General features: G+C 54.3%; 11 protein-coding genes across 11 annotated transcripts; 5 read left to right on the top strand and 6 right to left on the bottom strand.

Moving 5' to 3' along the window:
- Nucleotides 1–2: 2 nt before the first annotated feature.
- On the top strand, nucleotides 3–906 carry CCOS01_07687 (uncharacterized protein; the record flags this gene model as incomplete). Its single annotated transcript, XM_060455850.1, has 3 exons — nucleotides 3–72; nucleotides 144–712; nucleotides 781–906. 3 exons carry the CDS (start codon nucleotides 3–5, stop codon nucleotides 904–906), a joined length of 765 nt encoding a protein of 254 aa, XP_060313742.1.
- Nucleotides 907–1,172: 266 nt separating this feature from the next.
- Nucleotides 1,173–2,201, bottom strand: CCOS01_07686 (uncharacterized protein; the record flags this gene model as incomplete). The annotated part of the gene is made up of 1 exon (XM_060455849.1): nucleotides 1,173–2,201. One exon carries the CDS (start codon nucleotides 2,199–2,201, stop codon nucleotides 1,173–1,175), a length of 1,029 nt encoding a protein of 342 aa, XP_060313741.1.
- A 352-nt stretch (nucleotides 2,202–2,553) lies between these two features.
- On the top strand, nucleotides 2,554–5,868 carry CCOS01_07685 (translation initiation factor IF-2; the record flags this gene model as incomplete). Its single annotated transcript, XM_060455848.1, has 3 exons — nucleotides 2,554–2,577; nucleotides 2,638–5,653; nucleotides 5,717–5,868. 3 exons carry the CDS (start codon nucleotides 2,554–2,556, stop codon nucleotides 5,866–5,868), a joined length of 3,192 nt encoding a protein of 1,063 aa, XP_060313740.1.
- Nucleotides 5,869–6,125: 257 nt separating this feature from the next.
- On the bottom strand, nucleotides 6,126–7,307 carry CCOS01_07684 (uncharacterized protein; the record flags this gene model as incomplete). The annotated part of the gene is made up of 1 exon (XM_060455847.1): nucleotides 6,126–7,307. The coding sequence occupies one exon, from the start codon at nucleotides 7,305–7,307 to the stop codon at nucleotides 6,126–6,128; it is 1,182 nt and encodes a 393-aa protein (XP_060313739.1).
- Nucleotides 7,308–7,851: 544 nt separating this feature from the next.
- CCOS01_07683 (VHS domain-containing protein) lies at nucleotides 7,852–9,962 on the top strand (the record flags this gene model as incomplete). The annotated part of the gene is made up of 4 exons (XM_060455846.1): nucleotides 7,852–8,397; nucleotides 8,454–9,129; nucleotides 9,185–9,702; nucleotides 9,756–9,962. 4 exons carry the CDS (start codon nucleotides 7,852–7,854, stop codon nucleotides 9,960–9,962), a joined length of 1,947 nt encoding a protein of 648 aa, XP_060313738.1.
- Nucleotides 9,963–11,088: 1,126 nt separating this feature from the next.
- Nucleotides 11,089–12,141, top strand: CCOS01_07682 (uncharacterized protein; the record flags this gene model as incomplete). Its single annotated transcript, XM_060455845.1, has 1 exon — nucleotides 11,089–12,141. The coding sequence occupies one exon, from the start codon at nucleotides 11,089–11,091 to the stop codon at nucleotides 12,139–12,141; it is 1,053 nt and encodes a 350-aa protein (XP_060313737.1).
- A 1,077-nt stretch (nucleotides 12,142–13,218) lies between these two features.
- On the bottom strand, nucleotides 13,219–17,539 carry CCOS01_07681 (LipA and NB-ARC domain-containing protein; the record flags this gene model as incomplete). Its single annotated transcript, XM_060455844.1, has 5 exons — nucleotides 13,219–13,252; nucleotides 13,738–14,664; nucleotides 14,845–16,261; nucleotides 16,339–17,329; nucleotides 17,537–17,539. The coding sequence occupies 5 exons, from the start codon at nucleotides 17,537–17,539 to the stop codon at nucleotides 13,219–13,221; spliced, it is 3,372 nt and encodes a 1,123-aa protein (XP_060313736.1).
- Nucleotides 17,540–19,283: 1,744 nt separating this feature from the next.
- On the top strand, nucleotides 19,284–19,802 carry CCOS01_07680 (uncharacterized protein; the record flags this gene model as incomplete). The annotated part of the gene is made up of 3 exons (XM_060455843.1): nucleotides 19,284–19,425; nucleotides 19,481–19,599; nucleotides 19,656–19,802. The coding sequence occupies 3 exons, from the start codon at nucleotides 19,284–19,286 to the stop codon at nucleotides 19,800–19,802; spliced, it is 408 nt and encodes a 135-aa protein (XP_060313735.1).
- Nucleotides 19,803–21,007: 1,205 nt separating this feature from the next.
- On the bottom strand, nucleotides 21,008–21,787 carry CCOS01_07679 (uncharacterized protein; the record flags this gene model as incomplete). The annotated part of the gene is made up of 1 exon (XM_060455842.1): nucleotides 21,008–21,787. One exon carries the CDS (start codon nucleotides 21,785–21,787, stop codon nucleotides 21,008–21,010), a length of 780 nt encoding a protein of 259 aa, XP_060313734.1.
- A 1,045-nt stretch (nucleotides 21,788–22,832) lies between these two features.
- CCOS01_07678 (serine hydroxymethyltransferase) lies at nucleotides 22,833–24,406 on the bottom strand (the record flags this gene model as incomplete). The annotated part of the gene is made up of 3 exons (XM_060455841.1): nucleotides 22,833–23,820; nucleotides 23,884–24,299; nucleotides 24,362–24,406. 3 exons carry the CDS (start codon nucleotides 24,404–24,406, stop codon nucleotides 22,833–22,835), a joined length of 1,449 nt encoding a protein of 482 aa, XP_060313733.1.
- Nucleotides 24,407–26,257: 1,851 nt separating this feature from the next.
- Nucleotides 26,258–26,485, bottom strand: CCOS01_07677 (uncharacterized protein; the record flags this gene model as incomplete). Its single annotated transcript, XM_060455840.1, has 1 exon — nucleotides 26,258–26,485. One exon carries the CDS (start codon nucleotides 26,483–26,485, stop codon nucleotides 26,258–26,260), a length of 228 nt encoding a protein of 75 aa, XP_060313732.1.
- Nucleotides 26,486–26,733: the final 248 nt, after the last annotated feature.

The raw sequence follows: 26,733 nt of genomic DNA, 5'->3' as shown, positions 1-26,733 counted from the left end.
AAATGGCAGGCGGACAACCAGGAGGCAACTCTCGCGGCCGTGGCGGCAAGTTCAGAAAGTTCACCCGTGGAGGTTCGTCAAAAATTCGCCTCAGTGATACCCGTCCCGTTGAAGCGCAGGCTGACATTCTACTGATTGGAAAGGTGGCAAGCACTTCTCTCGTGATCTCAGACCCCTCGACGCCGATGGCAACGAAATCAACATGTGGGCCGCCGGCTCCAAGAAGAAGGACGAGGAGAGCTCCGAAGAAGATTCTGAAGAGGATTCTGAGGAGGAGTCCGACTCTGACGAGGGCGGCGCCGCCCAGGCCGAGTTGTCTCGTGCCGATAGAAAGGCTGCCGCAAAGGCTCGCAAGGATGCCGCCATAGCCAAGAAGAAGGCCCAGGCCGTCGAGGTCGGCGACTTGCCCCCCAGCGATTCCGAAGAGGAGAGCAGCGATGACGACATGCCCGCCAACCCCAACCACTCCAAGGCCTCTCGCAACCAGACCAAGGCGCCTGCCCCCAGCGCCGACGTTGACGAGGCCGCCGAGGGCGTCAAGAAGCTGACCGTGGCCAACAACCGCAAGGAGCGCGAGAGCATGGAGGCCGCGCAGGCCAAGGAGAGATACCGCAAGCTGCACGAGGCCGGCAAGACGGACGAGGCCAAGGCCGATCTGGCGCGGTTGAGACTCATTCGTGAGCAGAGAGCGGCTGATGCTGCTCGGAGAGATGTAAGAAGTTCAGCTCAGATTTCGTTTTACCTCCTAGACATTAAGACTAATCATCTAATTTTTTGCAGGCCGAGAGAGAAGAGCGCGAGGCCCAAGAGGCTGCGAAGAAGAAGGAGATTGAGGCAAAGGAGGCCAAGAAGCGTGAGGCCGCCCTCGGCCCTTCAGCGAAGAAGGGCAAGAAGTCCAGCAAATAAGCCGGTCCTGGCCAAGCCGGGCATTCAGTGCTCTTTGGCAATCTGGACACGACCTCAAGTTATATACCATCGTTCTTCCTGGTCCATATTCGATCCCAGCATCGCGTGCCCCGGACACCATGTGGAAGCCACAAATGTGGACAAAAGATTTTGTGTGCCAAAGCCCAATTGCTGCCATAGGCTGTTCTGCCAGACTCCGTGAAAATGCTCTATTTTACATGAAGCCAATGTACAATACCTCGCGCAGTGCAGATTCATGATTTGTCTCACATGCCACTCAACCCATCCGATCCAACGGCGTCATGCCACACCTGATCAAAATCCACGCCCTCTTTTTGGAACAGATCCCGGATCTGCTTCGCCACTACAACTTGCTTCTCGGGGCCGAACCCACCTGGCTGCGAGGACTCGAACTGGACGATCTCGATCCACCGGAAGAAGAGGTTCTCCTTGCCAATTGCGTGGAGAGCATCCCTGAACTGGAACACCTGTCTCCGTCTGTCGTCTTCCTTTGCCGTCACGCCCTCTTCCTCAACTGACATCCAGCCGTAATCTTCATGATGCACCAGTACCAGGCGTCTGAAGGCATCTAGTGCGACGTCGTTGCGATCAACCATGGTGTGAGCGTCAATCATAGCCTGCCAGTCGAGATCCCACTGTCCAGTCATGGTGAGGTAGCCAGTCTTCTCCTGAAGGAGAAGAGGGGAGCAAGCTTGCCGGATGACCTGCTGCAGCGCCTCGTTGCGCTCCCTGTCCTTGAAGATGTCGCCCAGCTGCTGGTCCCACTCCCGGCTGCGCCGGACGTAGATTTCCTTTTCGCGAAAACCGACCTTCCACCGCCAGCTGACCGGGTTGCTGTACGACGTGCCAAAGACGAACTCGACGGGCCACGGCCAGACAAAGATGAAGAGCATGAGATCCAGGGTTAGCGAGCCGCCGCGCTTGGCGACCTCCCAGAGGAGCTGTCCCCAGGTCGAGTCGGCGGTGGGGAAGGTCGTCTCGTTGGGGTAGCCCATGGCGGACTGGACGAATTTGAAGTAGTAGGGCAGGATCCAGTACATGCGCAGGACGAAGAGCGCGGCGACGGCCAGGTTCATGCCGACCGGCACGAGGAAGATTTTCTTTTTGAACTCCACGGGCTTGGAGTCGATGTGGGTGATGTAGACGTGCTTTTGGTCAAGCGTCTCGATGAAGGGTTGGAGGACCTCTGCTGGCTTCTTGAAGGGCTTCGGCGGCGCGCCCACTGCCGCTTTCTTGGGCGCCTTGGATTTGACGGCCTTCACTTTTGGCGCCATCGTGACCGGTTCCGCGGACACTTACTGTGAACCAGTTGTGCTTGTGAAATGTGAGTGAGAATAAGTGAGCTCGACCCAGGGCTCTTTAGCTACAAGCTGGCCGAATTTGCTTTACAAATGGGGGCAAGGGGGTCGCATGCCACCAGGTACCTGCCCCTGACGTACCGGGTGGTGGTGGGTCCAAGAACTGTCCAATTGCCTCCTGGCAGCGATTGGCTGCACATGCTGACCTCTCCAATTGCCCTGGGGGAGCTCGAGAAATTTCTGGGGCATTTCGAAGGAGCTCGAGCTCGACCTTGACTTTCTCCAGGCATTCCTTCGCAGCCTCCCATGTTGCGCCCAAATACAAATCATGCTTAGATGTAGGATATGGAACGTAAGTAGAACTATTCCCGAGTGATCGAGGTCTTTGCACATAATCTAATAGCTTCTTTAGGAGCGAAGCAGTGCTTACGTCTGCGCCTTCTGCCGCCACCCCGCCCTGCACCGGCAGCGTGATCTCGGTCGACCAAACTACTCCGATTCGACGAAGCATATATCGACCGGCAGCAGAGGATTCGCGTCATGGGGAGGTAGCAAGGGCTCTATCGGCTCGGGCATTCCTAGGAAGTCACCCGCTCCGGCCAACGGCTCCGGATGGGGAGCGTCGGCATTTGGTGCAGGCACGCCGTCAAAAGCACCGAGCCCCGACGGCCCAGCAGTAGCGGCCCCCGTAGATCGAAGCAACGACGTCGATGATGGGCTTTTACCACATGAGCGCGCCGCGCGCCAGAAGCTAGCCACCCACAAAGCCGCACAGGAGAAGGCCGTGCAGGACAAAGCTGATGCGACGAGAAAGGCCCAGGATGCTTTGGGGCAGCCCGACCCGAGACAACGAGGGCCTAAGGGAGGTCTCGGTAGCGGTCTTGGAAGTGGAGGCGTTCGAAGTGGCGCGCAAAGAGGCTTGGGAAGAGGCCTTGAGAGCGTCCCTACAAGTGCAGGAGGAAGAGAGGAAGAAAAGAAGCCGAGGCAGTTTTTCAGTGGCTTAGGAGATGGCCGTAAAGGAGGCCTTGGAGGTGGCCTTGGAGGAAGCTCTAAAGGTGGCTTGGGAGATGCCAACACAAAACCGCGAACTCAAGGCGGTCTCGACGAAAGGCCTTCACGTTCAGCACCAAGATCCGACTGGAGACATCGTCATGATTCAGATCAAGCCCCGCCAAGCACACCTGTACCGCATCACCGACGCGCTGAAAGAGATGGTCTCGGTGGTCTGTCGTCCCAGAGGGACTCGCGTCAGCGGAATGGTCTCGGCAAGTCAAACGCACTGGGCTCGGGCAGCTGGAGCCAACTCTCAAAGAAGACTCAAGACTCTAGCATTGATTCCGAGGGACTTTCGAGAGAGAACTTTTTCACCAAATTTCAAGAACGGGTGGCCGAAAGCCCCATCCGGAACGACAGAAACCCACGATCATCACGCTCAGAACTTGGTGGCTTGAGCGAAGACATATCGGGGGGCTATGCACAAGCCGCACCGAACACGTCTCAAAAGCCAGAGTCCAAGACAAGAGAGTTCGATGAGTCCTACGAGATCAACCGTGACTCTCGACGACGCGACAAGACCAGCAACCGTCGCGGGGATAGTTATGCACCCTCTCGGGGATCGTACAAGTCAAAAGGGCAGTCACGGTGGGAGGACGATAATGATGAATGGGAAGATGGTGGTATAAGTCCAGCCGAACGCCGCCGTCAGAAGGCTGAGGCAAAAGCACAAAGAGCTGCGGAAGCTGCAGCAGCTGCAGCTGTCCCGAGTATCTTCCTGCCTGAGTTCATCAGCATATTAAATTTGGGCTCAGCGCTGAAGATGAAGAGTCGCGAGTTTCTGAAGGCTCTGGCAGAAATGGGCTTCGAAGACATTACCGAGGACAGCATCATGACGGGAGAAACCGCGGCTCTAGTCGCTCAGGAGTTCGGGTTTGAACCAAAAGTTGATACCGGCGCTGCGAGGGATCTCAAACCTCGGCCTCCTCCGGAAGATGTCTCGGTATTGCCGCAACGGCCCCCTGTTGTGACCATCATGGGCCATGTCGATCACGGAAAGACTACGCTCCTCGATTACCTCAGGCAATCTTCCATTGCGGCGCAAGAACACGGCGGTATCACTCAGCACATCGGTGCCTTCATGGTAAAGATGTCTGAAGGAAAGCTCATCACCTTCCTCGACACACCTGGTCACGCGGCCTTCTTGACCATGCGCCAACGTGGTGCCAACGTCACGGATATTGTGGTCCTGGTTGTGGCAGCTGACGACAGTGTCAAACCTCAGACTCTGGAGGCTCTGAAGCATGCCAGATCCGCAAAGGTGCCAATGATCGTGGCCATCAATAAGTGTGATAAGGAAGATGCGCGCCCGGATCAGGTCAAGGCAGACCTCGCTCGCCATGGTGTCGAGATCGAAGACTTTGGTGGTGACGTACAAGTTGTTTGTGTGAGCGGAAAGACTGGTCAAGGCATGGCTGAGTTGGAGGAGAACATTGTCACCTTGGCTGAAATTCAAGACATGCGAGCCGAAGCCGATGGTATGGCTGAAGCTTGGGTGCTTGAAGCCAGTATAAAGCCATATGGCAAGTCTGCCAACGTGCTCGTCAAGCGTGGCACTCTACGCCTCGGCGACTTCATTGTCGCAGGCACTGCCTGGGCTAGGGTTCGAGTTTTGCGAAATGAGGCCGGACAGGAGTTGGACGAGGCGCCGCCTGGAACCCCTGTCGAGGTTCTGGGCTGGAGAGACGAGCTACCTGCTGCTGGTGACGAGATTCTTCAGGCACCCGACGAAGACCGAGCGAGGGTGGCTGTCGACTACCGCGAGGAGATGCGGGAGAGAGAGGCATCTTCGAAGCAGTTGGCTGAGCAGGAGCTTCGCGAACGTGAGGCCAAGATTGCTGCTGAGATTGCGGCAGAGGTTGAGGCAGCAGATGGAGATGCCGTCGAACCGGCTTCAACCACGAAAATTATCAATTTCATGGTTAGGGGTGACGTCGTGGGCTCCGTCGAAGCTGTATGCGCGACTATTAACGAGATTGGCAACAATGAAGTGAGGCCTCGTATCCTCCGGTTTGCGGCTGGCCAGGTTTCCGAGTCAGATGTTGAGCATGCCGAGGCATCGAACAGTGTCATTGCCAACTTCAACAGTACCGTACCCGGCCATATCAAGGCCATGGCGGAGCAAAAGGGCGTCAGAATTATAGACCACAGCGTCATCTATCACTTGGCAGACGATGTCAAGCAAGTCATGTCAGAGTCCTTGCCGGATAAGGTGTCGTCCAAGGTTGTCGGCGAGGCGGATATCCTTCAAATTTTCCCCATCAACATCAAGGGACGCAAGTATAAGAACATTGCCGGATGCAAGGTCAGAAACGGTTCGGTCACTCGATCAACAATGGCGCGCGTTCTGCGCGGAGGCGAAAAGATGTTTGAAGGTAAGCTTTCCCCCTTTCATCACCGTTGGTGTGAGTAGCGGCCTAATCTGACAACAAATGTAGGCAAGATTGATACTCTCAAGCACGGCAAGAAAGATGTAAATGAAATCAGAAAGGGCTCCGAGTGCGGTATTGCCTTTGACGGATTTACAGACTTCCATGTTGGCGACCAAATCCAGATGTACGAAGAGGTGAGAGAGAAGAGGTCTTTGTAAGATAATGGGGACAGCTGTAAGACGTTTGTACGAGATGACAAGACGAGGCCGTGGGTATAGAGTTAAGCAACAGTGGTGCTTGAGAGTTTCTTGACATCAAAGCTGTGCTCGGGAGGAGGACGAACGTATTCGGAGACGCAACTCATACAACGCCATACTGTAAAACAACTTGTGTAACCAGCCTATCATGGCTGCTATAGAATATTTGGGGAGGCATTTGGCCACCTCAAACTTCGTCATGTATTATTCATTTATTTTTACCACCGTTTCGGGGCAGAAACCGTATTCGACGAGAACGTCCTACTCGTAGTCGTCGCTTGCGACCGCTCCTTCTCGAGCTTAGCCAACCCAATCTTGTCCGTGACAGGTGTGGCATTGATGATGTTGTCGAACTCGTCATCGTCCTCTCCATTATCAGAGTCGGGCTCAACATCAGAGTCCGGCTTCAAGTTTTGTGGCCGTGCTATCGACTCGGGCTTCTTCTTCTCCTCTGCTGCCGACGGGTTAGAGAACGTCTTTGACGCAAGAACTTTGCGCCGTATCTCCTCCATTGCCGCGTCGTCATCGCTGTCGTCTGATATCGCGTAGGGGTCTTTGTCGTCCTCTTCCTCTTCATGGTCTTTTGCGGGCTTCTTGCCCAGGTATATGCCGTCAACGCTGTCGCCTTCGCCAGACTCGTCTCCGCTCTCGTCATCTTCGTCGTCATCATCATCTTCCTCCTCGTCAGAGTCTACCATGGCTCTCCTGTTTGTGTTTCCTCCCTTCCACATGTCGTCCGCGTCAGCATCTTCTCTGCTGTCCGCATACTCCTTGTCAAGCCTGTCCAGCCATTCCTCCTGAACCTTCTTCACCCCCTTTTCGTCTTCGCTCGCGGCGTATTTCTTCAACAGACTCCCGTTGATCTCCAAGAATGCCTCGCCATAGGAGAAGGGCGCAAGAACCTGCTCCGACCACTCGGGGTGCCCGCAAATGTAAAACGCCGCCGCGAGCGCCTCGACACAGTTCAGCTTCCACGGCTTGCCGTAGTTGACGGTGTTCGCAGCCACCAAGTACGGCAGCAACCGCTCGCACTTGCCTCCCACTTTATTCCACTGGACGTCCTTCATGCGCGCCCAACTGCACTCGACAACGGCGGCGCCGTACTGGTCCATGAGGTCGCGGTCGGCCGGGGAGACGGTGTGTTTGCCATTGGGCGTGATGATGACGCCGTTATGCCTCTGACCGACGTGGAGATCGCGCATCATGCCCATTCGGATCAGCTTCTTTCCGGAGCACCGCTTGGGGTCGCAGTGGCCAAGATCCCAGCATGCTGCCTTGAAGGATGGGCGGGTGGAGGGGCCGTCAGTGTCGTCGCCATCGCGGGGTTGGCGTTGTCGCGGCGGTCCCGAGTGGAGCTTACGACCGCGGGAGCTGAAGTTGTCTTTCTTGTGGCGGACCATCTTGGAGAGGTATGTTACTGTGGGATCGCAGGGTGACTGAACGAAGGCCAAAGGGTTCGGTATCTCCTTGGGCGAACAAAAGTTTGGCGGGGTGTTTGGAGGGGCAAATCTCGAAAATGACCAGAAAAAACATTACAGTGCATAACAAGGTCCGAATATGCCAGTAAGCGTGATATCTCCGAATAAGGTACAGAAGTATGGCAAAGCCGCCCGTAGGTCAAGCACAGGCCACCTTTTGGTGGCTCCTCTTCCCGCGCCGCCTGTCACTCAGCAGCCCCTCGTCACTCGGCCACAGATGCCATCGGTACCTATCACAGGGTTCATGAGGGATGCCTGCGCCGACCTAATCCAATCTGTCCAATTCGCAGGCGCTCGCTCGGCCAGCTGTTAATTGTACACGGCCAACCCAACCCATTCATCGTCTTCGGATGCGCTTCTCACCCTGAGAAATTTGGACGAACGACGAGATCCCTAACCCGCCAAGATAGCTCCCTTACCTCCCCGCCCGAGGCCGCCCACGAACGTAACAGCCGCAACGACGACGATGGAGGCCGCATCAGCCAGAGCTGCGGCCCGAGACCGCTGGGGCGAAATGGGCGCTCCCACGCCGTCTCAGCTCCAGCGCTTCATTCAGGCCGCCTGCAGTCCCGAGAATTACGAGCCGAACCTCGCTCTGAATCTCGAGATTTCCGACCTGATCAATTCCAAGAAGGGTTCCGCCCCACGCGAGGCCGCTGTCGCCATCGTCAGCTACATCAACCATCGCAACCCCAACGTCGCCCTCCTCGCGATCAACCTGCTCGACATCTGCGTCAAGAACTGCGGCTACCCCTTCCACCTGCAGATCAGCACAAAAGAGTTTCTCAATGAGCTCGTCAGAAGGTTCCCCGAGCGACCCCCGATACGGGCGACGAGGGTCCAGATGAAGATTCTCGAGGCGATTGAGGAGTGGAGAAGCACGATATGCGAAACGAGCAGGTACAAGGAGGACTTGGGCTTCATTCGGGATATGCATCGTCTTCTGAGCTACAAGGGGTACACGTTCCCCGAGGTCAGGCGGGATGACGCCGCCGTGCTCAACCCTAGCGATGTAAGGCGCTCTTCATTATCGTTGGCAGCGATTTGGAGCTATACTGACGTGCGTAGAACTTGAAATCTGCCGAGGAAATGGAAGAAGAGGAACGCGAGGCGCAATCTGCTAAGCTTCAGGAGCTCATTCGACGAGGTACACCCGAGGATCTCCAGGAGGCAAACCGCCTGATGAAGATTATGGCCGGCTACGATACTCGATCCAAGACCGACTACCGCGCCAAGGCCGCTCAGGAGGTTGCCAAGATCCAAGCCAAGGCTAGGTTGCTCGAAGAGAGACTCGAAGCTTTCCAACAGGGCGACACGATGCAGGATGGAGATGTGTTTTCTGAGCTTGCTGCCGCTCTGTCTAGCGCGCAACCCAAGATCCAGAAAATGTGTGAAGAGGAGTCGGATGACCACGAGGCCGTCGCGAAGTTGCTGGAGATCAATGACAGCATACATCGGACAGTGGAGCGATACAAGTTCATGAAGAAGGGGGATCTTGAAGCCGCTAAGAAGGTGGCCAGTGGCGCGCCGCTGCCGTCGACTTCAGGTCCTTCCAAGAGCGCAGCGCAAGAGCTTTCTTTGATCGACTTTGATGGCGAACCAGAGACAACGAACGGCTCATCCTCAAGTCAGCCGGCCTCACAGTCAGCAGGCATTGAAAACGACCTTCTCGGCCTTTCCATGGACGATTCAGCAAGCTACGGCCAAGGAGGTGCTTTGACTCTGGGATTCGGAGCAAATTCGAGTATGTTCAAACAGAGTCTTTGTTGTTGACGCATCCGCATACTGACCAAAATTAGACATCCCAGGGCCGGCGCTACTCTCTTCCGTGACAGAAAACAACAGCGCAAAGGGACCTATGAGCAACACTGCAACACCCCAGCCACCATCCTTCTCGCAGTTCGCTTCTTTCACCTCTCCTTCAGCATCCCAGTCCGGCACACCCCAGCCGTCTGGTATGTCTGCCTTTAAGCCGCCCCAGCAGCAGGCCACGACCTCAAACGACCCCTTTGCCGCCCTTGGATCCCCCATCTTCTCCTCCAAGCCTGCTACCCCAGCTCCCGCCCCCGCCATCGCGCCCGCGCCAGCAGCGCCAGCCGCAAACGACGACGACGAATGGGCCTTTTCGTCAGCCCTCCCTCCTGAAGCGCCCAGTCAGCCTAAGGAGCACAAGGCGACTGTTAGCGATTCTACTGTTAAGATTGAGATGATTGCAGGGAGGACGGGGACGGGCAATGCGATCAATCTTAGTTTCGCCTTCTCGAACAACTCTGCGCAGCCCATCTCAGAGCTTCACTATCAGCTCGCCGCCACAAAGGTCAGTCTTGCGCGTGCCTTTTCCAGATAGGTCATTTTGCTAACATTAACCAGGGTTACGAACTTGGCCTCCGGCCCCAGACTGGCCGAGAGTTGGCTCCCAAGCAGAGCAGAGGTGTGACCCAGTTCGTAGAAGTATGGCATGCTGGGGACAAGAACCGCAAGGTGCAATCTATCAAGTTGCGGTGGAGGATTTCTTACAAGGTTGGAGCGGAAGCGAAGAACGAGATGGGAGAGATTACCGAATTCAGCCTAGCATGATGATCCGAGGAGTACGAGGAAGAGAGTAGGTAGAAAAAGGGGCGATTTAAAGTGTTGGAAGATGAGCCGGCGCAACTCGCGCAACGCAAAAGAGGTATAGAATCAGGGTATCTAACAATCTGATGAAACATCAACCAGTAAATATGTCTAGTGCCTTAGTCTCCCATCATGATGTAGCACACCAGGTCACTCCTCGCTTCTCTCGTGTCCTCACGTGCTCCACGTCCGGATGAAATCACGGCGGTCCAATGGCTGAGAAGGAGGCAGGCAGTCCCCACCAAAGCACCTGCCTTCCTTCTCATCACAGGAACCGAACCATACAACCAGGACTGACGAGACCGCCCTGCCCTGCCCTACCCCTTATGTATAACGTCCCGCGATTCTGTTCTCGTTGACAGTTGGGCGAGTGGTTCCAAAGTAGCGGCGTGAGAGCGCGGCAGTGAAACCGAATTTACAGACCCTCTTGTTCGCTACTCGGTAGAGGCAGCCCTGTGCGACCTTTGAGGCCTCAAATGGCCGGGTTTAGCACGCGAAGGGGCTAGTCCCGAATCGTTTTGTGGTTTTGACTGTCGGTCTAAAGTGATTTCTATTTGTTTTGGAGGGATTTGAAAATATTGTGTTGTTGGCGGCTTGGCTGCTGTTGAGGCAGGTAGGCGTGTTTCCTGTGATGAGAGAGCGGAAGCTGTGGTGTTTTGTTGTTCTTGTCCTGGTATTTTTTTGTGATTCTGCGGATGCAAGGACGACGGTGGTGGTCGAGGATGGCCGGGCGGGATGCAGACGGGATCGGGGTGGGGCCGGGCTGGACGGGCACTACGGCGGGTGTGGGGGGCGCCAGGATTACTCTTTAGCCGCTAAAATGCACGTCCGTTGCGGGATGACCTCAGAGCTCACGATGGAATTCCTGGCTTTTTCATGGCCGCCTAAAGCATCATTATCGAGATTGCAATTCCAGAGAAGGCATTCGTATTTCCTCACGGCCAATTGCTCCATCTCGAAGCGTCGAACTTCGCACAGAGTGTCGTTGTGCAGCGAAAACAGGAGCCGAGTTTTGGCGGAAAACGCAACTGCCTAACGATCGTCGGCTCCAATCCTCGCCCCAAGTGCAAGATAAATATCAACACGAAAGATGGGCTCCGACGAAGAGCACCGTGGCCAGCGGTCGCGACGTAGCCGCCACGACGACCAAGACGACGACGAACGGCCCCGCCGAGAACGAGATACCACAGATCGCGATAGCCACCGCCGCAGACGCAGCAAAGATCGCAGCGACACCCACCGCGACCGCGATCGTGAACGTGATCGCGATCGTGATCGCGGCTCGGACAGACCACCACGCAAAGAACGACGAAGATCACGATCACGCGACAGGCGCGAGACGTCCCGCCGCTCGCGCTCACCAGACCCTTCCGCGCGGAAACGCTCCCGCTCACGAGACCGCGATCGCGGCGATCGCGACAGGCACAGACGGAGGCGATCCCCTCGTGACGACGACCGCAGCAGCAGAGACAAAGACTCCCGTCGCCGCCGACACCGCGACCGCAGTCCAACCTCCGACTCGGGAGACGACAACTCCAAACCTTCAGAGCGCAAACGCCTCACGGCACCCACAAGCCCCATCCGCCGCTCGGGACCGCTCCCGGACCAAGACGCCTCCTTCGCCGTCTCCAAAGGCGAAGAACCCGAAAAACCAAAAGAAAAACCCAACCTCCGCACAACAGGTCTCCTCGCAGCGGCCTCCAACTCGGTTCAACAAGCCGACGGCACCTCCATCGCGCTGAAATACCACGAACCCGCCGAGGCGCGCAAGCCGCCCGCCCGCGACCAGTGGAAGCTCTTCGTCTTCAAGGGGGACGACGTGGTCGACACGGTGGACCTGAACCTGCGGAGCTGCTGGCTGATGGGGCGGGAGGCGGCCGTGGTGGACTTCGCGGCGGAGCACCCGAGCATCAGCAAGCAGCACGCCGTGATCCAGTTCCGGCACGTGGAGAAGCGGAACGAGTTTGGTGACCGGATCGGCAAGGTGAAGCCGTACCTGATCGATCTCGAGAGCGCCAACGGGACGGTGCTGAATGGGGACAAGGTTGCCGAGAGTCGGTATTATGAGCTGAGGGATAAGGATATGATTAAGCTGGGGCATAGTACGCGGGAGTACGTGCTCATGCTGGCGCCGAAGGACTAGAGACCAGAAAGCGGAGATTTGCTGTGGCCGTGGAACGGCTTGAGATGATTTCTGGACCGCAGGGTCCAGACGCTGTAGAAGTATTCTTGTCAACAGAGCTGTAAATCACCAATTCCCAGTCACATGAAGAGATGAAGCACCTGGGCGCCATAATTTTTCTTTTAATCGTACTCTACCTGTAATCCCCTTGAACAAAAGAAACGCTTGGCCTCCACGGCCGCTTCAGAAGGATATAATGACTAAAATACCTGGTTTGTTCTGTTCTGTTCTGTTTCAACGCCAGCCTCTTAATTCCGCAAACAACACTTTTGTCGCAAGCCTTCAGGTAAGACAGAAGTCAAACAAGAAATCCAATCTGCCGATTCTGTTCTTCATCACAGACGCCTTCTAAGGCGTCTTGCGTCAGGCTTGTTATCTGGCTGTGGTCCCTCTTAAGGCATATGTAGCCCCAGCCCTATGGGGCTTGACTCTGAGGGAGACTCTGTGTCTGCCTCGCCAGTTCTGATTTGTCGCGAAAGCTCCACAGCCTCTTCATACCGACGTTGCAGTCGATCGTTCTCTGCCTGAATGCGCCGCCGTTCTGCTTCTTCAATGTCTACGGGAATATCGCCAAACGAGATGAGCCGTCCATCTGTAGTTCTGATACCCCCGGACCCGGATCTAGACATTGGTTCGCTGTTGCCAGGGAGAGACCGCGGGCTCAATGTCGGACTTTCCCGTATGAAGCTAGGAACACGACCGACAGGTAGTCGGCGAGGCATATTGCTGCGTCCAAATAGCGCCTCGTCAATGGGCTGCCCAGTCTGCCTATTCCTCCATATGTCGTAAGAAGTCTGGCCCATTTCTATTGGGGAAAGACGCGGTGAGGGTTCCGTCTCTACCATGGACGGCGCTCGCCGATGAGGGAGACTTGACCTGACACTTCCGCTATTGCTGCTCAAGGCTGTGCCTGCTGATCCAGTCGCTGTCGCATGTCGAGGGTTTGAGCTTGGGTTCCTAGACATTGGCTGCGATGAATACCCATTTGGTGGCGTAGGATCTATATGACTTCCTGGCCGATAGTTGTCTTCATATGTGCTAGATGGAACCTGCCGCGGCGGTGGCCGATATGCTATATTCTCAGCGGGAAAGATGTTCAGACTTGGACGGCTGAGACATGGATCAGACTGGGAAAGGACATCATTGTCAGACTCATCCTGGTATGTGTACGGTGGCTGGGAGTTTGACTGCCGGTCGAGGGGATGCTGTCGCAGACTACTCTCTTGGTTTGTAACAACAGACAGTCCGGAGGGAAATTGTTGTGAGTAAGCCAGACCCGGACTGGAGTTCGCTGTTCTCACATCCTCCTGATATGTGTACGGGAGTTCTTCCGACGATCTCGGAATGGACGAGATCGATGAACCGCTAGAGGAAACTTTTCCCGGGCCTGATTTTTCGTGACGCTTCCCCCCACTGACGGATCTGCCCAAGCGGCGCAGGAATTTTTGAAAAGACGGTTTCGAAGTGGATTCTTGAAACTGCGATTGGCGAGACTGTTCGGTCGATTGAGACGCATTTCCAGAACCAGTTAACTTTGGAAATTGATTTTCTTTCAACCTGAGAGCCGTGGAAGGCGTGCGGCTGTTCACGGTCTGTAGGCTGTAGACGGACCGATCATCGTAAGCAGCTTTCCTGTCGATTGTCGCGGCCCGTGAAGGGGGAGAAGCGAAAGTAGGAAATGAGGGGGCCTCTTCCTCGACTGCGGTTCCTGACACGGCCTTGGCGTAACTTGAAGCTCCAAGCATCGAGGTTGGCCCTACAGATGTACCGGCACTGGAGCTTCTGCCTTTGTCGTGTATGTAGCCACCGCCACGAGGTGGTGGTGGCGATCCCTTCTTGATGTAAAGTAGTTCGGCCTCAGCTTCGCTTCTTGCGGAAACTTTGGACCGACTGGGTGATCTGCCGCCTCTGGAAGACTGAGGTGGGGTGATGAGGCCTCTTGCAGACTCGCGACTGATGCTCACACGAGGATCATTTGTCGCTACGGCTGTCTCTCTCCATGCTCCTCCACGATCATGGTAGCGCCTCAGTGACCTTTTCTTCACTGACCGGTGTCTGGCCACAACAGTCCACGCAGGGTCAGCCGTGTCATTGTATGGACCTTCTTCAATGTCGGGCGGGTACGGAGTTATGGTTCGATCCTCGGACTCCTGGTACTCAACCGGAGATGCCTGTTCATCCACGTAAGGTACATAAGGCATGTGGAAGTGAAGCGGGTTGTGGGTTGTCAGCGGCAATTTGTATTCTTGCTCCAATGCAGCCGAGTAGACCCCTGGTGATTGAGGGAGTACTGCGGTACCAGAGGCGTCTGTTGAATGCGACGATAAACTGTTCATTCGCTCGAAAACAGAATTATGGGCGGCCTCCTTTCCGTCGATGATTCGGGTAGATATAGTCCTCTGTAAGTCGTTAAGGTCTGCAGGCACCTTCGCGAGTCGTTCTTCTAAATCTTTTCGAGCAGCGTCAAGATTCAGAGGTCCGGTTCTATTTCTGAACGTCAGTACGCTTCATCGAGCTTGTCCTAGAGTTGTAGCGAATGAACAGAAGAGGGTGATGGAAATAAGACAGCAAAGAGACTGGACATTTATTCAGCCATAGGACTTGAGCAGGACATTGGAGCATAACGGGGGCTGCGATGGGACTTTAAGATGTTTTCCCACTTACTGCGAACTGGGTTGTTCTGTAGACCCGTGAATTGGGCGATCAACGATATGGCGGTCAATAAGGTCCTTCAACCTTCTGCCGTGTCGAATATATTGTCTGTAGTCTTCGGGAAGGCCAGTGGCAGGCTCGTCGTTCATCCTGGTATAGGCCTCATCGAACGATGCGCAGAAGACGCGGATGGCTCGCTCTAGCCAGAAATTCAGCTGTCCTTCCTTGGCAAGAAGCTCAATAAAGAAGGCCTGTACAACACTGTGAACACGAAGTGTATCCAAAGGCTCAGGAGTCGTGTCGAGACCGCTCTGCGAGCTCGAGGAAGAGACGTCATCAGCTTCGTTTCGTTCGATAAGGGCGAAGCTTATCAAAGTAACGAAAGTCTGTGTCAGACTCCTTCTGCCCTTTGTCGTTTCCGTCTTCACGGGTGTTCGCTTGTCCAAAGCTCCCAAGCCAAGAGCCAGTAGTTCAACCGGTATGAATTGACTGAAGAAGGAGAGTATGTAGATCAGATTCAACGCGGCGTGATTACCGCGACTCTGCAACTGATCTCGAATCGCCATGTATGCAGGAAGCTCGCCAACTTTTGGTGAGTCCCGGAAGGTCTTGAGATACTTTGCAAGCGGTTCCCTCGTGGTATTCATGTTCACAGCAGCGGCGTGAATCATCAGAGGGAGGCGGCCCATCAGCTGTACCAATTCATGAGCTCGTCTGAGATCATCAGTGTTGTATGGGTGTTTCTTTCCCATTTCTTCGAGCAACAACTCCTGTGCGTCTTGAATGGGTGGTAGAGGCAACTTCATCATGCTGGGGTTGTCAAGAAGATGAGACCCAGGATCACACCGATCAGTTGATGTGTAGATGAGACTGCTGTTTGGCCGGTCGGGTATGTACTTGAGAATCGCTTTGTCGTTGACGCGAATGCCATCAAACACTAGCAGCCAATCGCTTGACTCATTGAACCACCGTTTGACGATATCGACCATGTTGTGTGGATTTAACAAGTCCTTCTTATGTCCTTGAGCAGCCATGCCCTTGATAGCCTGGGTTTTTGCAATGCGCCAGAACCCGTCTTCCATATCTTGTAACGTGGTAGACCTGATCCAGTATGCGCCCCCGGAATACTGGTCCTTGTGATTGAAGTAATACTGTCGAGCAAGATGTGTTTTCCCGACACCAGGGATGCCCTGAATTAAAACCGCAGATGTCCCCTCTGAACGCCTCTTCGGGTCTTTCAACAGTTTGTGAAGATCTGCAAGATAGTTCTCTCGCCCTTTGAAAAACGAGTTGGGTCGGAATCGGTCGGGATGAACAAAGTGAGGACCAAAGTTCAGGACCTGGGTAGCAGAGTCAGAAACAGGAGCGGATCGGGTGCTTGTCGTGTCAACAGGTGACGATTGTTGAGCTGCTGGAACATATCTGTATTCTTGATGCATATGTCAGACTGAAGATTTATGATTGGCTTTCCATTATGGTATGGTTTTCCGGAAAGGGGGAGCATACCTGAAATCATAGTCTCTCGAGGACTGCCATACTCGCGGGTGATCTCGGCTGCCTCGGATTGTGCTCTGACTTTCCTGTCGTCCATTTCAATGTCCCAGCGGGTTCGAATCACTGGCGGAGCCTCTTCTGCCCACGTCCGAATAGCGGTTGAAACGTTTCTGTATCCAGGAGCGCTGCTGCTGTTGAACTTGCACATTCCGGAATGAGGGGCCTCGATGCCGTAGTAAACAACGCCTGGAAGTTGTGGACTGGCCGAACTCGCATCAACCACCGTCACCATCGTTCCTCTGATATCCGTTTTGTGGTTTTCATGGGCCATGTGAATCTTGAAACGCTGGTAAAAGTCGAGAAAGTGGCTATTGATGTTTTGCAGAGTCTCGTTGTCCTTCTTCAAGGTTTTGAGGAGCACCGACTCGCTCTCAAACATTTTCTTAGGCGCAATGGCGTCTGCCATCTTTTGCAAAACGATACCCCATGTTGCCATGTCAGATCCGGCGTGTGGCGTTCCCAGGAAAATGATTCCAAAGGTGGAGACGAAGATAGATCTGGCATCTTCTTGGTTCTTGTCTCTCAAGTCATTGGAATAAATGAGGGCTCGCTTGACAAGAATGCCGCCCAGGCTGTGTGCGACAAAGATGATGGGGTTCTTGTCTGTGCGCTCGCTTTTACGATAGAGGGTGAGGTTTGTGACCAGTGTCTGAGCATGTTGGTAGATGAAGTTGTCGCTTGCACTTGTGCTTTTACCGGTGGTATAGACGTCTGCGTTGTAGCCATAGACCAAGATATTGGCGCGAGTCTTTCCTAGAGACTGCGGTAGTAGATCTGTGGGCCAAAACACACCTTCATTATGTTGAGACGAAGACGAAGAGGAAGTCCATGTACTTTTCGGGTGACCATTGAGACCATGGACCAGGACGATATCGACGGAGGCGTCAGGATGAGTGAAGACAGCGCTGATTTCGTAGCGTGCAACTTGCTTATTGATGGACCCCTATGATGGTCAGTGCCGAGAGCCATATTTGTATTTATTTGAAATACGTCAGCAACAAAAAGAGAGGGAGCGAGCTGACAGCCGAGAGAAGGACTAGAGGAAAGGGAAGGGGGATGAGGAAGAGGAACGGGGTGTAACAAGGATGCTGCCGAGCATAGCGGCGGGCCGTTCCGTAACACAAATGGGGAGAATGAGATGAAAGCTTACCATACTTGCTTGCTCGAGTCCGAGTCAGCAGCAGGGGGGGTTCTCTACCGAATGCTTATTTTCTTCCCACTAATGCGGCTTGTTGTTCTACGATTTGCTGATGCTCATAGGCTTCTTGGACTACCTTATGCGGCTCAACGTAGAGTCAGGGTTGAGGGTGGAGGGGCAGTCTTTATACTAAGGAACTCCTGCCACCTAGTCGTAGAAATCCAAAGCTGAGAGCCAAGATGAGGCGGATGATATTGCGCGTCGAGTTGACCAAGCAGCATCGAGCGCCTCGTTCTCAAGTTCTGGGAAGGCGCAGCGCCATAAGTAGGCTGCGAAAGTTAAACAACAGAGAAGGCGGATGGGCCGTGAACGTCCTGGTGATGGAGCGTAGCACGCCGGGCGGGTTGGTCACACAGGAACCGCGGTTCAGGCCAGTGGAGAAAAGAAGAGAATAACGGAAAGAGAGAGAAGAGATATCACGAGCCACATCAGACGCGGGGAGAACCCAAATGACGATCGAAGACAGGAAAGAAGAGACAAGACCCAATTTGAGGACTCAGGGGGTAATGGTAAGCTTGAACAGATGGAAGTTCCGCTAAAGGGGTGTTTAGTTAGGACAAGTGCGCCGTGATGGATAATGGAACACCTGTTGTGAAGTGCCCCCTACCAGGAGGAGCTCGGGAGGTCAAATTAACCCCAGAATGCAACAGCGAAGGGGCAGTTTGGGCAGTTTGGGGAAGGATTTGAAGATCCATTGGTGCCCTGGCCCTGCTAGTTGCTACGGATAGTGTACTTGGTCGTCACGTCACGGCACATCATCTGCAGGCGCGAGATGGCCGGGGTCCTCCACTATCGATGCAACGACGCCTCACCCGCCGTCCGACTTTGAAGACACACCCACAAGTTCACAAGTACATGGCACCCACGACACACCCAAGGAACAGAAGGAGAAGGGGAAGAAGAAGGAGGAGGACGATGAGAAGAAGGAACGTGGAGGACAATAGCGACGCCGCTAGAGACTTGCCGTCCGGCGCCACCGATTTCGTCTCTCTTTGATCTCTTGCCCTTTTGCTCTGCTCCTCTCGTTCTGTGTCTCTGACATACCTGTCTCTGTCCATCTCCATCCTTCCCGCAGCCCGCAGCAAAGCGAGAGACATTCGCCCACGTCTGTGCGGTTTCTGTCATGTCGTCCAGAAGCTCTCGTGAGAGTGATGGCTCAACTTCCGGATTTGCCGCATGGAAATGGTCGCGATCAGCCGGGCGCTAGGTCCAGGCCACGTATAACAACAAGCAACACGAGAAAAATGCGCCCGAAAAGACACTGAAGTGTAATGTGAAGGCGAGGGCGCCGCCACCCTATCGCTTTTGTTTCCATTTCGGTGAAGCCGCAGGCGCAGACGATGAAAAAGAGCGGCTACGTAAGCAGCAACGACTTGCAACGCCAGTCGTGATAAAATGATAGAATGTTGACTCACTAGGCTTCGCTGAAGCTGAACCACTGAGCGGCCCACCAATGAAGAGCGAATGAGGAGACATGGAGTCCTACCTGAGGCGAAGAACTCATTGCCCTCGCTCTATGTCGATGAGCGAATGCGCTGCACACACCAGGCTGGTCTGGTGACTCAAAGAGAAGCGGCAGTATCGAAACAGTCCTCGAGCTCAAGCACCTGCAATATCGTTGAGTTAAGGTACGGCTATTCAGCCTAGCGCAAGCCACTGTTTTGTCTCTCTGTCTCGATCCATCCCGTCACTACCAGATATGCATCATGCAGCGCCGACACGGCCGCTTGTGCTCTTAGTTTCAGTTACTCATACAGCACTGGCCGGGCATCTTGGCATATGCAACTTGAGTTCTGAACACACTCTAAAGCGGGTGAACCTCGACAGAGGCTGCTTCGTGGGTGTGTTCCTGTGACACAACGCAGCGCCTGCTATTCTCTGACATTTTTTTGACAGCCCAACGACAATGCAACATTGGTTTTTTGTTTCCCAGCTCTCAGCAGGCCTCACACGACTCTTTGCTCCGTCGGATACGACTCTCAAGCAACACGGGTTTGGTCGCATCACCTCTCATGGTTCCCAATGCCATCCGATGATACGGTGAAGAATCGTACAGCTGACCAGCGACAAGTGGATCTCCCTCCGATTATCGCGAGTTCGTGACGCCGTCTTGACTCAGGACGGCGCCTACAAACTCTCAACGGCTGCCATCGGAACTAGTTCGCGACGCCAATACTTGACTACTGCCTTAGCCAAAAGGGACAGCTACGGAAACTGAGACTTTCAGACCGCTCCTCTTGGCTTTATTACGGAATGCAAGCGCCTGGTTTCCGTGTTCCCATTGCAACCATTTGACAAAGCCTCGTGTGATGTTGCTATACAAATAGCCACAGATCAGCCAATACTGCAACCCAGAATACGGCTTGTTTTGCTTCGAGGTAACGAAACATAATCCAGATTGGTGGGAATCATGGCAAGTTGAAGTGTTCGGTTTCGACCCCCTCCCCCTCCTTGTGGCCTCATTTGTCCCGGCAATTTAACTTAGATCGACTGTTGAGGTTCACAAAGTTTCCTTGCCTCATAGCCAAAATTCCATATCTTTCATTCGAAACCACTTTAAGACGAACACGTTCGTCAAAGGGCTGGCGATCTGACGTTCACATCGGATCAGAGTTCAGCCTCGCTTGGGTCTGCCTAACAGATCACATATCCACGCAGTCTTTCTGACCTTTCGAGGTGACTATTCGCCTTACGAACTTCGCCGCGGTGTCACGGTTCCAAATATGAGCGTCAACAATGCAACATATTGTGTTTCTCGATAGCTACCGAGGTATGGGCGTGAACGCCTTCAGTAGATCAAGGTTCGATGCTACGTTGTTCAGGTTGCACAGAGCTTCGTTACGATGATGTCGACGTTTTCTGTAGAATAGCTATGATCACACCTTTCTTTTCCATAAGCAAGACCAGAATACCATTGAGTCACGTTGCAGTCACGACGCCAAAAATCTTCTTCATAGGTGCACAAGTGTGCGAGCTGTGCACGATCCCGACAGTCTGGATAACCCATCAAGGTTTGGGTACGGGCCCGTGCTATTGACGACTCGGAAAGTTGATTGAGGCAACATGACACGAAACTTAAAATTGGCGAGATCGCGAAGGCAGCAGCTGGCATAGAGTAGCATACGCTTTCTCGTTTTATACACGATCTGCTGAGCCACTTCCACAAGTTCAGACCTAAAAGCGCTAGGCAAAGGGGACATATCCTAAAGTGAGCGAGAGATGCTTTTCACATGAAATCATGGTGTTGCCTGAAATTGCAGGAAGCCGAACTTCAAGTGAAGCTTAACTTCCACTACTGGTGACACACATGCTGAACTTCCAATTATACGACGCCTTGGTCGAAGTCCATATAATAACGAAATCTTGAATCATTTCTCTTGCGACTTACCAAACAAAGTGCCTACGACCATACTTCTACCATACTCAGTTCACAATGTACCAAAACAACAACAACCAGAAAACCAACACACCTGTAATCACACTCGTGCTCACGAACCCTCCCCTCCCAGCAGCACCCGACTTCACCGGCACGGGCGGCGCCCAAAAGTAACCCGCCTCACCCTGCTCCCCAGAACCGTAAATAGCCCACTGTACATCGACATGGTTCTCCCTATTCGCCCAGCAATGCATCATCCCGCTCGCGCCCGTCTGTCCACTCACATTATAGTCTCGCACAGCGGTGCGGACCACCTCCGCGACGTCCACGCCGCCGACGTACCACCCCGTCTTGATGCTCGGGAGGGCATCCGCGTAGGGCGGGCGGATGCCAAAGTTGCAGGTGCCGTGGGTGCGGATGCCGAGGATGGTGGTGTTGTCGGTGAAGCCGCGGACGTACCAGACGTGGCGCTCTTTTGCTGCCTCGTCGGCGAGGAGGAGGCAGTCTGTTGTGAGGGGAGAGGTTGCGCGAGTTATGCCTACGAAGGAGGAGGCGCCGCAGATTTCGTCCTCGTAGCGGCGGTTGCCGCGGAAGTAGAAGGGGCCTGTTGGTGGCGTGGAGGGATCTGTTGTTTGGAGGTTGGAGATGTTGCTGATGCTGTCCGAGGGGGAGGATGGAGATGAGGATGATGGAGGGGGAGGTGGGATGTGGTAGGTTACGTTTGTGCTGTTTTGGTGCTTTAGGAAAGGAGGGATGTAGAATGTCAAGCCTGGTGTGATGTTGGCGAGGGCGAGGAGGATGACGGGGAGGGATGTTAGTCTAGTCATTTTTGTGGTGGAAGCTTACCTGGACTTCGGGACCAAGATTTGATGTTCTGCTTAGGTGGATGAGAGCGGGAGATGATGGACTGTACTCGTTAGTTGGGGGTTGGTGACTTACAAGTTTGACGATCGATGCGTTGATGTCTAAGTGTGTTCGAGCAGATGGTGTATTGTTGTAGAGTGTTTGCGTTTGCTGTCTGATCTGTCGAGAGGAGAATGAGATGGAAACCTCGGACAGGACTGTTGGTTATGTATACCAGTCTTCGGGACAGTTGCGTGGGACGGCCTCAAGCTCGTTGTGAATGGACAAGTGCCAAGAAGAAAGGTTCGTTGTGTAAGTTCAGACAATTTGAATGGGCAGCTGTCGTGTATAAAGAAAGACAAGTCCATTGTAAAGTAGGTACAAACGGAATAGCTTTCAAGCCGAGAACAATGCTTTGCAACGGGGCTTCTTCATCAAAGAACGTCAATGTCGAATCAACTCTTCCTTGTCGTTGTCCAACGTTGGACATGGAATATTGCCACAGATGGCTTCGAGGCTAACTTTCGAATGTCTCAACGCCACAAATAGGGCGCAACGGCGACGTTTCAAATATCAATAGATCACAAGTAAAAGACACATATGCTTGCTTGTCAACGTGTTGATTGCATTGAGCGATTGACCGCGTTGAAGCAGCCAGCTACCTAAAATATGGCCGCAGTTGAGAACGCCACCCCCAACTCCCGCCCCCAGAATTTTTGTTCTACCCTTCCCGGTATTTGTTTTTCCGCTCGAAATATTTGCAACGCCTATGTAAAATGCAGCAGTAGTCTGTGAAGCACATTTTCCCTTTGTTCATGAGCCATGTTAAATGTCATGCGCGGAACCCGGACCCCTTTGACGATTGGGGTCACCCCACGCTTATTCCCTTCTGAACCATTTTTGTTGAACTGGGCATAATCAAAGCCCAGAGTGGTATATATCGATTCCTCCCTTGATCCACTCCTTTTCCCACGTCATGCTCCCTGGCATACGTGGGCCAATTCTCGCCACACAAGCCGCTGGCATGATTTAGATGCCAGCGTCAACGCGCCAGCCCTCAACAGGGAGGGGGAAGCTGCCGCTCCACTCGGCAACCTCCTTGCGGAGGTCGTTGATCTTGGCAACCTGGCCGCCAGCAACGGTGGCCTTGAAGTCCTTGAGCTTGTTGGCCTCCTTGGGCAGGGAAGCCTGGACCTCCTTGCAGATCTTGATGGACTCATCAATGTAGTTGGCGACGCGCTCAAAGTCGGCCTCTCCGAATCCACGGGAGGTCATGGCGGGGGTGCCGATGCGGAGACCGCAGGGGGTAAGAGCGCTCTTGTCGCCGGGGATGGAGTTCTTGTTGCAGGTGATGTTGATCTGCTCAAGAACGGCCTCAACACGGGCACCGTCCAAGCTGAACTGGCGGAGGTCGAGGAGGACCATGTGGGAGTCGGTGCCGTCGGCGACGAGCTTGTGGCCGAGGGTCTTGAACTTGTTCTCAAGGGCCTTGGCGTTGTCAATGACCTTCTGCTGGTAGGCCTTGAAGTCGGGGCTGGCAGCCTGCTTCAGGGCAACGGCGAGGGCAGTGATGGTGTGGTTGTGGGGGCCACCCTGGTGACCGGGGAAAACGGAGAAGTTGATGGGGTTCTCGAGGTCGTAGAGGGTCTCCTGGCCCTTAGCGTTGACGGAGCGGACGCCCTTGCGGAAGAAGATCATGGCACCGCGGGGGCCACGCAGGGACTTGTGGGTGGTGGTGGTGACGATGTCGGCGTACTCGAAGGGGGAGGGGATGACGCCGGCGGCAATGAGACCGGAGATGTGAGCCATGTCGACAACAAGGTAGGCACCGACGGAGTCGGCGATCTTGCGCATGCGTCCGTAGTCGATCAGACGGCAGTAGGCAGAGGTACCGGCGACGAGGACCTTGGGACGGAAGAGCTGGGCGTTCTTCTCGAGCTGGTCGTAGTCAATGATGCCGGTGTCGAGGTTCACGCGGTAGGGCATGGTCTCAAAGTAGGTAGAGACAGCAGAGATCCTGTTGGGAACGAGAGTCAGTCATGATTCTTCGCTAAAGTGTGGCAAGCGTAAGGTAACGTACTTCTTGGCAGGGGTCTGGTAGCCGTGGGACAAGTGACCACCGTGAGGGAGGTCAAGACCCATGAGGCGGCCGTGGACGGGCATGATGGCCTGGTAGACCTGGAGGTTGGCGGGAGAGCCAGACAAGCACTGGACGTTGACACCCCACTTGGAGGAGTCGAGGTTGAAGGCCTTGAGGGCACGGTTCTGGCAGAGGATCTCGATCTGGTCGATGTGCTCGTTGCCACCGTAGTATCTGGCACCGGGCTGGCCCTCGGAGTACTTGTTGGACATGGGCGATCCAAGAGCATCGAAGACGGCACGGGAGGTGACGTTCTCGGAGGCAATGAGAATGATGGACTCGCGCTGGCGCTTGATCTCGTCCTTCATGATCTCGGCAACCTCAGGGTCGGAGTCAATAAGAGACTTCTCCAACATCTATCAATGAGTCAGTATACAGCTCTGTAAAGCATGGCGGGGCAAAGAAAGAGTAGACGTACCTCCTTGTGGGAGACGGGGAGGGAGTAGGAACCAGTAGCAGCCATTGTGATGTGTGGTGTTACGAAGGATCGTAATTGTGAAGTTGAAGAAGAGAAGAGAGAAATTCTCGCAAGCAATGGCAAGAAGAGAAGTAGATGTAGGAAAAGAAGAGGAAGAGAGGGAGGCCAGCAAGGTTATGAAGGGATGGGAAAAAAGCTTGAGAAAATTTGGCAGAACATCGGAGGGAGCAAAATGTGAATCGAATGCTGAAGCGGTGGGGGTTGGCGGGGTGTGATTGGCGGGGTCGAGCTGTAAGTACCTTACTTCGTAGTCGTACGCAGTACGCGGTGGAATTGGAGAAAAAAAAAACTGTGGCGGCCCCTCGATAGTCGACTGATGGGCTTGACAATGGACAGGCATACTACGTAGGTACGAAGTACTAGTATACTTACCTTTCCTCAAGGTACCTAAGGTATGGCAGGGACAATTCAGAGGCATTTGGTTCGCTAGATTGGGATCGCTCGACAGTTTGCGACCGCAAGCTTGGAGCATTTTGGGCCTTTGGTGGGCTCCCTGTGGTTCCCGGTGTGGCTCACCACTTTGTAAGTGGTTCCCGGTTGGAACGCTAAAACGGCGCTTCCCTGACGTTTCCCTGAACTCACAGCCTGTGGCGGGTTTTGTCGACTCCGATTCTGGAACGGTTCCACGAGTCATCGAGGAAACGGACCCCATTTCACGACGACGGGGATGCGGTTGGACCGTTTAGTGTAGCTAGGTACTCGTACCTCCCCCGCCTCAACCGTCTCACGACTTCCGACTCTAGAGCTTCAGTCAGGAAGGCTTCGGGTGAGCCGGGACAATATTACGAGCGGACCATTTGTGGCAATTGAACTGTGACTCAACAGCATGCGCATAGCTCTTCTCCGCAAAGAATGGCAATTCGCACGATTTCTCCTGAGTGATGTGCGTCGTGAGTGAGTTTCCAGCCACCTCGTTCTCGACAAATTGGGGGAAACTGGGGGCATCGCGTCGAGAAAACCACCCGAGAAGGAAGAGTCATTTTTGAAACAGACAGCGATATTCCGTCTCAGCGCTCAGCTATAGCTTCAATCATAGAAAATCTGTGCTAGGGACGATGTAGTGGGCGAGGCAAGTCTGCATTCAAAAGAACCATTCATCGCAACTTTGATGCACTTGGACTACATGAGAACGACCAAAGACCCCAAGATGGAACAGTTGCGATGTCGGCGAAAGGTGAGAGTCAAGACAGTTGCATTTCTCCTAGCTCATTTCAAGCGCACCTGTGATTGGCCAGTGTCTGAACGGCAACTCCAGATAATTCAAGACTTTTCACATCAAACTCTATGCGGCTTTGACGTGAACCAAGATATTCCAGCTTAAAGTTGAAGCAGTTACAAAGTGTGAGCTGGGCCAACACTGAGGCAATTGCGACTACCTGCGTGCAGTTTAGTCCATCTCCAAAGCGCATTTGGCGCGAGGGAACCTGGAAGGCCTCGATACCTTAGCTCAACAACATGGGTCACGCTCTCCTCCAGGAACTGCTGACTCATCTGGACCGCATCCACATTGGCCCCGAGCTCCGAGACAGCCTAGCGGAGGATCTATGTAATGGCCTCAGGTACCAAGGCGTCCGTCCAGATGCAGGCAGCTGGGCTTTCAGGCACGCTTCGGATGTTGGAGCAATAAGGTAAGCAAGCCAAGCTTGGCCCACGAATACCCGAGTAAGAGAGAGAGTCAGGGAATCGATTACCGAAGGCGAGCTGAGCTATCTTCCTTATCTCATCAATCCACCTCGTTGCGTGATGTCAAGGTCCCCGTCGCAATGTTAGCCCGTTGCTTACCTTGCACTCCGGCGCGTTCAGCAATGCTGCAGCGCATCTCTCTCCAGCGCAGGATCAACTGAGCGGCATCGAGGTGTAGAAGGCTGCAGGGACACGCGATCGGACACGCAAGCCCCGTAGTGGCAGCCGCATCACCCTGCGAGTGTGAGAGACGGAGACGGGAGCAGTGTGAGTGTCAGTGTCACCGAGTGTGTGAGAGCTGCCAGGAGCTCTGTCTCGGGCTTCTAACTCGCTGCGTGCCTTGGGCGAGTTGGGGCAGCTCCGTGCCGTCTTAGGTTCCATGGTTGCTCCCCCAGCCAGCTAAAGTGGGTCAACACAGTCAACCCCAGCTTTTGATAGGCAGATAAGATACCTGCACCTATCGGGTGCTGCGTCATGGTCCTTCGTGCCTTGCGGAGGCGAGTGGGCAGGTTGTCACGGGGGCGCAGTTGCTAAGGTAAGTCTGGTCTGGGTAGCCTGCCACACCTGCCTGCCACAGCAAAGGTACTTACCTACTTAATAGGTACAGGCGCCGCCCCAGCTTCCGCATC

The sequence above is a fragment of the Colletotrichum costaricense genome (genome assembly GCF_030867565.1).
Source record: "Colletotrichum costaricense strain IMI 309622 chromosome Unknown Scaffold_7.1, whole genome shotgun sequence".
Taxonomy (NCBI): domain Eukaryota; kingdom Fungi; phylum Ascomycota; class Sordariomycetes; order Glomerellales; family Glomerellaceae; genus Colletotrichum; species Colletotrichum costaricense.
Note: the sequence above shows the minus strand (reverse complement) of the source record. Positions and strands in the feature narration are given on the sequence as shown.